Consider the following 10,110-nt stretch of genomic DNA (forward strand, 5'->3'; position numbering starts at 1 on the left):
CCTCTTCTACCTTTTTCTTTTGGTTCAAATTTCCAAACTTCTAAGACATAAGAATTGATTTGAATGCATTCCCAACTCACACTCTCCTTATATACAAACACAAAAATAACCAATTCAAATTAGCTAAATTCGTTAAAAAATAAGTGTGTGGTTTAAGGCAGGCCCTATAATTAGTTTTACCTTAAATGATGGAGGACTGGTTTTGTTGAACATAATTCCTTGTTAAATTTCTGTACTAGATAGATGTACATCCCACAATTTTCAACAAATGAACACACCAAAAATTATCCTCGAAGAATTTATCAAAATTTAATATATATATGTATATATATTAGTTTTCAAACTCTATCGTACTACTCTTTTTACTTTTTTTACTTTTATTCCTATCTCACAATTTTTACCCTTCTTCTCTAGAGAAATATATTAACGAGAATGAAGATTTTTTATTTTATTATTATTAGGTGTATCAAAAAAAATTTTATTTTATTATTATTAGGTGTATCAAAAATATATTACAAAGATGTGATGGAAAAAAATTTCTTTAGTCATTTTAAAGCAATATTGGCAGTCGAGGCCCGTCCATGCCCAATTGGTCAGTCGGCCTGTCCATTTCCAATTTTAACGGATAAACCCTTGATCCAATTTTCTCTCAATTCTTTACATGTGTTGTTAATATATTCTATTGGGCTCACTTGCGGTATATTTTTCAGAATCAGCTCTAGAGAATTTGTAATCTATTTTTTAGAATCCGCTCTAGAATCAAGTTCATTCACTATCAATTTTCATTTGTGACATATAAATGTATAGAATTTTATCGGTGGTTTTCTCAATTGTTCCAGATGAATGGAGTTGTTGGGTTGCTTGTGAAACGTTACGCGGAGTACACTTGGATTGATCAAGCTCCCCTTCAGCTGTGTTTTTTTGGATCTTTATGCGGTCTCTTGCAGAAAATAGGCCTCCATCTTCGATTTGGGCCACCATGCAGTGTTTGGGCAGGGTTCCCTCTACCTCCTTAGGCGGTTCTTGTTCCTTTTGTCAATGAATTCGTTTGAAGTTTCTTTTCTAAAGGAAACAAGAAAAGAATCAAAATTGAGCCCAACGGTGTTATCCTGNAACGGTGTTATCCTCAAAGATATTATTTTCCTTTCTGGGATGATAACCCACCGTGAATTATGAAGTTAGTGGATATCATGTAAGGGGTATGGAATGAAATGATGAAAAAGATTTAGAATTTCAGGCTATTTCGAGGTTGAACGACACATGAGTGCATAGGCTTCGCGCTCACGTGGAGGTGCGAGTAACCAAGGAGTGGGACATGTGGGTCAATGAGTGTAGTACGCATGTGGGTGGTGGAGGCTTGTTTCAAGTTTCAGCTCGTTCTGTTCAACTTCTTTTGACCTGTTTTATCAATATTACCTTCTACCAACCTTGAAAATCATTAGATATAGGTCAAATTAAGAGAATTTGTGAAAAAATTACCATATTATGAACAATTGTGAAAGCAAAGGAATTGACGATATAGGTAAGTAGTATATCGAAGCTCGTAAACAAGCATGTTACCATGGGATTAAGAGCTAAAAACGTTGAATGTAGGTAAATGGCATGTGTTAAATAATAATAATAATAATAATAATGAATCCATGCATAAAATGTGAGCATATTAGAGAATCCTGATTAGTAAGTATGATGTATGACTCTAGTTTATGCTTATGAACTATTTACGATATGGAGATGTGAATGAGTATTCTTAGTCTACTAATCCCTGAAAAACCCGTGACCAATGCAATGCGATGCGTGCTAAGTTGGGAACAATAAATATTTTTGACCAGAGAGTTTAGTAGAAAAACCGTATTTGACCGAGAATGAGTCTTACATAGGAGTCTAAAATTTGTAGTAAACATAAATAGAGCTAACAAATAAAACTTAAGGTTGCTAGAACCCCTCAATATCAATAGAGAGGTCCTAGTAGATGAGACTAGGAGCCAAGGTAATGGTTGGATGGAGGACCCTATCCATACCAAAAACCTAAAAATAACCCATTCCTAATAAAACTTAAAATATTTGAAAAACATAATAAAATTTGTTAATGATAAGTTAGCTAGGCAGGGAGTAAACTAATTAGTCATCAAAATTATTTTTAATTTTTCTTTCTAGATAAATGTGAAGTAATGTGATCGAGATGACTGTGGAGTCGAGTTGGAGACTTAGGGATTCTACCTAGACCTGTAATTTGTGTCAATATTAAGAATAGTGAATCAAACTTTCGAGCAAGGCAAATATTGTACGAAATTTATATTTAACATATCATTTAACTTTTAAAATTTTAACTTTGTTAGAGATTTATTAAACACAATTGGAAAGTTCAAATATTTATAAGATATAAAAGTGAATGAATTTTCTAAACAGGTTACATCTATCATGTTTCAAAGGCCTTAAAATTAAATTTAATTGGTTTCGGATGGAATTAGACTGTGAGAGAATGTAATGGTTTGGAATTAATATATATATATATATATATATATATATATTTAAATCTAGTCCGAAATATCGCGATTTCAGGCGAGACATTATTTTTGTAGGAGTAACCAACACGACCCTCCCTGAAATTCACATCTCACACCCCTCATTCACACATCCAAGTCCACACATTTATAGCATTCGGCGAGTAAGGGAGACAAATCGTTGGATTTTAGGTTGTCGTAATTCTCTCGGGCCTCTGTTACGGGTGAACCACACTTCTACAACGCCCACTGCCAATACATGCAGTCTAGTCTGGAACGTATTAGCCTAGTGTGCCTCAACCCGACCCATACATCCCCCGCTTAACTTGAATAATGACCCGCCTCATTCTCGCGTCGGCTCGGCTTGACGGCTTGGCAACTCGGTTTCTCGGCTTAGACGACTCGGTATAAAAATTATATACCATTTCCTAAGTTTTCGACATTCCTAAAATCATTTTTTACCTTATCTAAGGCATTTGAGGTCAATAAGACTCCTATCTACCCAAATTTAGTTAGTTTTAGGACTTTGTGTTAGAAATAATATCATGTTTAGCTAGGTTAAGAGGTTTATATGCCCTAAACATGTTATATGAATTGATATAGCTGAGAATTAAGCATTAGAATACCGTTTTCGAAGCGACTATCGAGTAATTAGTAACTTCGGCCAAGGCCAACCATGTAAGTGATCTTACTGTTGGAGTTAGCTAATTGGTTGATGTATGATGGTGCGCGTATCATATTAATTATGTGATGCTTAGATGCTCTTTGTATTATCATGTAATGTATGTCATGTATACATGTAATATCCACTACACTATATTATGAATGAAATGAAATGTCATGTATGAAATGTTATGTCTTACCATCTAAGTTGTGTGATGAATTACGTGATATTTGCCATGTATACATGATGCATATATGAAATATGTTACGGAGGAAAAGAGAAAGGAAATGAAACAACTATTATGTTATGAATGAAAATCATGGGACCTCATGCATGTATGTATGTCATGTACATCGGGGTACTTCCCCGTAATGTTATGCTAGTACGGATCCATGTGAGTCTTTCCTTTTTCTGAGGCATCCGGTGACGTGTAATGTGTTGTGTCGACCAACTCAGACTCACGGGGAACCTACACGAGCCCGCCTAGTTGGTCCATGTGCGTGTACGTGGGTCGTGTGTGGAAAAGTACCATGCATCAAACCCTATCCGAAACTAGGAAGAGCCTAAGGTCTTGTCACGATTTTAAAAGATAGATCTCAATCATGTATTGTGTGTGACTGCATTATTAACCCCAATAGTGGGTTGACTTACTAGGAATTTCTTAAAATACTCAAGTCTCGCGTTACCTTATATTTTTCAAGTAAAGGTATGTTATATTTATTTATGTCTTGAATTGAACAGGTAAGTCAATAACTATATTTTAAAAGTATTTATTATGAATTTCTGCATACGTGATTAAAGCATGCATAGGGTGACGTCACTAATTAGCCTAAGAAAATTAGGGGCATTACCGATAATATTTTGTTTTACACAGTTAAAAATAGTAAAATTTCAAGATCATTCCGGAAGTAAATTAGTTTGTGATATGATTAAAAACATAGTTTAAAATTACTTTGGTTCATTAATATAATAATCAATAATAATTAACTTGAAAAAGTAAAAATGGCCTATAACAAAACTCTGACCATGGATGGTTTTACATAGATTATGGTATTTAAGTTTATATAGATTAGGGTATTTAAGTTGACGGACTATAAGGAAACTCTCATTAGTTATGGTTTCAACATAAATTTTTAGTACGAAAATGAAAAGCTACCTATGAAACTATTAACTGAAAACAATGCATACTACCGTCCTATCTCAGCCTACATGACCATTCTAGCATTCGTCATTATCTATGCATAGACGCTTTACCATTACGTGAAAAATAAGGGTAGCATGTAGCTCGAGTATTTGTTGGAGCCAGGTAATGCAAACATACACATACATGATGGAACCTATCTTTTAAAACAACTTATCATGACCTTGAGTTCTTTCCAGTTCAGGTAGGGTTGGACGTTGGTACTTCCCCACACACGGCCCACGCACGCACACATGGAACTAGCAAGCGGCCTCGTATACGTACCCCTGGGTCTGGCTTCATCGAGTAAAACACGCTAATGCGTCGCCGGACACAACAGAGTAAAAGGCTCACATGATATCATGATGAACAAAAATATCGCAGGTACACGTCTGTACTAACATAGCATACGGAGAAAATATCCTAGTGCACATGAGATCGATAAATGCGGATATTTAGTACTAAATTATAGTTTACCATCTATATCATATATTTGATATTTTATTATAGGCAAATATCTAGATATTTGTCTTGTTACCATAGTTATCTTTCCATATATTGTTCTTTCCATTTATTACTATTTTATCTTTGTAATTTGTTTGATTATACATAGAGAACTTTCACACGCTATTTAGGTGGGGTGGATTAAGCAAACATTCTCATGGTATGAGAGCTCTTTGTGGTTTAACAACCCCAATCCTTTATTTTCAATGGCTTTTGAATCTTCTACTGTTTTTCTCCACCACCACTACTAGCTTTGACGCTGCACGGGCAGTCGCCATGGCTGCCGCAAGCGGAGTCGATTGATTACTCTTTGGCAACACCCTTTTGACCTCCAAATCACACTTCGTCATACTCTGTACATACAACCTCACCTTCTCCAACACAATCAATTTTCCCTCAACCAACATAGTCTCTTTCATGTTCTTTCCAATCTTCCCTTCATACTTCACAAAAACCTTAACCTAAACCTATTGACCTTCTCCAAAGATTTCTCTTTGGAATCTGGGGGCCGCACTGGCCTCTTCGCCAATCCAAGTGTACTCCGCGTAACGTATCACAAGCAACCCAACAACTCTATTCATCCGGAACAATTGAGAAAACCACGTTTAAAATTCTATACATTTATATGTCACAAATGATAATTGATAGTGAATGAAGGTGATTCTAGAGCGGATTCTAAAAAATAGATTACAAATTCTCTAGAGCTAATTCTGAAAAATATACGGCAAGTGCGCCCAATAGAATATATTAACACATGTGAAGAATTGAGAGAAAATTAGATCAAGGGTAATACTTGAAGATTCTATTTTCTGCTGTAGCAAAGTAGCTACATATATATGACATAATTGTTAAATTAGAGATTTTATTTAAAATCATTTAAGATTACTTAAAATTGAACTCAATAGCTTGATAGGTTGACTTATGTCTAAAAACATGCTTTTCAAAAGAACTTCACAAAGGGTAATACTCGAAAATTTAGGAGAGGATTGGTCAGGTGCAAGGAAAACTTACATTGCTTTTGAAGGAGGAGAATATCACGAGTTTAGAGGATGAAGATCGACCCGAGAAGTCTCGACGATGTGGAGTAACAGAGATGAGAGGCCTTTGAGAAAGCGAAGAATTATGTATCGATGTGTCAATTTGTGTTACGGTGTTAGATGATTTCGATTACTTCGTGCAATTTATTGCCAGAATTATTGCTCAATTGTAATCTAGGCTGGTTGTCAAAAATGTCTTTTCATTTCTTTTACTGCATCATAAATGAAAAATAATGTAAACATATTCAATAAAATTTTTAATTTAACAATTATGTCATGTCATAGATGTATTAGAAGAAATTTTAATTTTTATCTAAAATTAAAAATATATTTTTTTTTTAAATAAAAAAAAATTTGTGAATATTTTTATTAATTTAGTATATATTTTATTGTGAGAGAGAAGAAAGAGGGGAGAACCGACTGTAAGTAAGAAAAGGAAAGGAGCTGTTGAGCGCATACTCCAAGCTTAACCGCTAAGCTACCGTCCTTCCTTTCCCCTTTCTCCTTCTTTATAAATCCTCCTCTCAGATTTCCCTTTCAAACGCACAACACCCATGGCAAAGCCCAGGCCTACCGCCGCCGCGGTCGGCTTCTCCTCTCTCCCGGAGGGCTGCATCGCTCACATACTCTCCTTCACTTCTCCTCAGGACGTTTGCCGCTTCGCTTCCGTCTCCTCCACTTTTCGATCCGCCGCCGACGCGGACGCCATCTGGGAGCGCTTTCTCCCGCTCGAGTACGGCGCTGAAATTTCCGACGCCCTTTCCCACATTTTTCCTCCTTTTGCTTCCAAGAAGGAGCTCTATCTCCACCTCTGCCGCTTCCCTGTACTAATCCACTGCGGCGCCAAGGTAAAATTTCACTGCTATTCTTCATTTTCCACCCTAATTTCTGAAGGCACTTTTCGGTTTCTTATTGTTCTTAATTCGGCGATCAAAAGTATGCAGGTAGCTTACTAATAACCCTAAAATGTATAGATTTGAATACTTTTAAAATTGAAAAATCCTTATAAAATACCTCTGGATGCAACTATGAGTCTACCTAATCTTTCAACTGCAGTGTCAAATTTTTCTGTATCTTTTACAAATTTTTTCAAATTTTTTCTGCCATGAGATTGGAGCGAGAGTCCAAAACGATAGAAACATGCAGGTGTAAAACTGTAGCGGCATCACCTTTGATTTGATTGTTTTTTTCTCCGAATTGTTGCGTTGGAACTCTCACGCCCATGTTCCTGAGATTAACGACGCTGATTCCTATGAGAGTTTTGTTCTGTCTTTTATGAAAAAAAATAAAGAAAAATAGAAAGATACTTGGAGATAATTGGTTTGTCTGTTTGTTGGGGGTATAAATGTTATGAATCACTACTCTCCACTGATATTGTCCACTCAGATCTCAAAAGCCCTTTTACCAATAGAGATGATATTTCTTGCTTATGAACCCATGTCGTTTCCTTTCCTAAATTAGCTAATGGGGACTCCCTCCTAACCATTCTTATTCTTAACAATAAATAGATAATTTAGTTTTGAAAATCATGATTTGGAACTGTGATTGATGTTTTTGTTGTTGTTCTCTTCTTTTTGTTCTTGACAATAATAATGACCAAATTTCTAATATGGGCTGTTCTTATATCTCATTGATTCCTTCAGAGCTTTTCACTGGATAAAAAGACGGGCAAAAAATGCTACATGATCTCTCCAAGAGAGCTTTTCATTGTTTGGGGTGATGCTCCTAGGTATTGGAGGTGGACTTCTCCTCCTGGAGCAAGGTATAACTCTCTCTTACTCACCATTCATCCACTTCCCTACATAAATCAGCTAGTTCTGTACCACTTTTTAGTGTATCTTAGAGAATTCTGAGGATTTGTAATGATGATGTTGAGGCAGTATTTGATGATGAATTGTAACAAAACAGGTTTGGGGAGCTAGCAGAACTGGTGAGTGTGTGTTGGCTTGAGATCAGGGGCAAGATAGAGACACAGATGCTGTCTCCATGCACATTATATGCAGCCTATTTGGTGTTCAAGCCCACAACCTCCAACTATGGCTTCCAACACCACCCGGTCGAAGTCACTGTTGGCCTTGTTGGGACAGAAACTCCCAAGCAAAGTGTGTATTTAGATGTTGTAGATAGAGAATGGCGACAGCGCCACCCGACTTTGCTTAGGAGCTCCGGTCTCTTCAACCTTGGCAGACGCCGCATCATCGACACACAAGTAGCTGTGCCCCGTGAAATTACCAGGAATGACGCCCCTGCTGAGGACTGTGGTCACCGTGTCCCCAAGCAGAGGGAGGATGGGTGGTTGGAGGTTCAGCTTGGTGAATTCTTCCACAACGGAGTCGATGGGGAGCTCGAGATGAGCGTGTCGGAGGTCAAGGGTGGGTATTGGAAGGGTGGTCTGCTTATCCAGGGAGTTGAAATCAGGCCAAAAGCCTTGATAGCCTAATTATATAAGAAGAAAAAAGGGTTCTTTGGTTGTTTTATTTACCTAGATAGTAAGTACTTCATAGTGAGAATTTAAGTCGAGGCAAATCATTACCATGTGTAAATTCTTGAGAGCCTATCTTTTGACCCAACAGGTTTTGAAGGATTTTTAGAGTATTTGATCTGATGTGATCTTCTTCTGTGTTATAAGCATATGATTGGGTTTTACACTTGTAAATATGAACCATTGGAGATGTAACTTTAGCATGTATTATATGCCGAAGTCCTAGAATTGAATTTTTCCAACTATAGAATTTCTCAATAAAATTTTATTTGNTCTATTTTTTTTTTTTTTTTTTTTTTTTGGCGGCCTATGATTCATTTTTTTGGCAACCCAATCCAAGAGTCCTCTTATCCGAGAGTCTATTTAAGAGTAAACTCAATCATTTTCATGACTCAATGTCAAATCGGTAAAAAATCGGAAAGAGAGTGACAAAAATCTTCGCTTAATTTGATAATTTTCCTTTTATTTTATTTTATTTTAAAGCAATAATAATATGATGATGATATTAATGACCAATGGTCATCGTTTGAATTTCTTTCCTTTCTTTAAAAAAAATAATAATAATAATACCATAGATTTAAAATTATTTTCTTTTATGTTTAAAATAATATTAATATTAAGTAATATGAAGTATCATAAGTTCAAACTTATTTGTTTATTTTTAATTTTCAAATATAATATTATATATAATTATTTTGATTTAGAAACAACTAAAACGACTGATAATGGTTACTCTTCCAAAACTTCACGTGTCATAGTTCGATTATATACTTTGATATCCATAATGTCAACTTAGTTGACACGTCATCACGTCTATTTTCTACTTCATCTTGTTTCGGGTATAATTTCTTCGTTTTAGTCTTGATTTTAGTGATTCAAAAGGCATTGGAATTATAATTCAAACCTTTACACTTTGGACACTTCAAAACACTAAAATTATTAGTAATTAAAAATAGGTTTGTTATCATTAAAACATCCGTTAATTAATTGATTTATATTAAATTTCAAAAAGCCAACGCATAACTCGCTCAAGATTAAGATCGAGTTACATATGATTATCTTGTAAAATATTAATATTCTTAATTAACAAATTTATAAAAAGAAATTAAATATTTTGTGACTCAATTTTTAAACATATGATATTTCCATTCACATTGTCTCCCCACGAACTATTTGAATTAAATTATTTGTTACAGTTACAAAGTGGGTAGTATCAGACACTCAACTATATCCATATACTATAAACTATTTAGGTTATTACTTAACATAATTATTTTATATGTTAATCTCATACGTTCCAGAGAAGATTGGAAGACACTTAAATTGTTTTTGTTTTTAATTGTTTGTATGAAAATAATATTATAAAAAAGATATTTAAAAATAATATTTAGATGGTAGGATCCCGGTAGCATGAAATATTATTAACATATTTTTTAATTTAAGTTTTAGTACAAACACAATTTAGAAACAACGGAAACATAGAATTCGATTTTTACTGACGCAATTAAGTGAACATTCAAAATAGGTGAAGCCTAACATAAGTGAGAACAAATTCGAAAAATGAAAACAAGTAAATTTGGAGCTAGATACTTAGGCTAAGGCCAACCAATTAGTCTTACTATCGATTTGGTTGGAAAACTTATCGTATGTATGACGACACGTGTCCAGTGGCCTTTACACGTGTCGTTATGTTTTATGTTATATGATGATTTGATGATGTTATATGATAATATGAGATGATG

General features: G+C 35.0%; 1 protein-coding gene across 1 annotated transcript; it reads left to right on the forward strand.

Moving 5' to 3' along the window:
* The first annotated feature begins 6,308 nt into the window (after positions 1-6,308).
* LOC111804940 (F-box protein At2g02240-like) lies at positions 6,309-8,610 on the forward strand. Its single transcript, XM_023689775.1, has 3 exons — positions 6,309-6,734; positions 7,530-7,648; positions 7,795-8,610. The coding sequence occupies exons 1-3, from the start codon at positions 6,441-6,443 to the stop codon at positions 8,324-8,326; spliced, it is 945 nt and encodes a 314-aa protein (XP_023545543.1). The 5' UTR covers positions 6,309-6,440; the 3' UTR covers positions 8,327-8,610.
* The last annotated feature ends 1,500 nt before the right edge of the window (positions 8,611-10,110 follow it).

This window comes from Cucurbita pepo, chromosome LG11 (genome assembly GCF_002806865.2).
Source record: "Cucurbita pepo subsp. pepo cultivar mu-cu-16 chromosome LG11, ASM280686v2, whole genome shotgun sequence".
Lineage (NCBI taxonomy): Eukaryota > Viridiplantae > Streptophyta > Magnoliopsida > Cucurbitales > Cucurbitaceae > Cucurbita > Cucurbita pepo.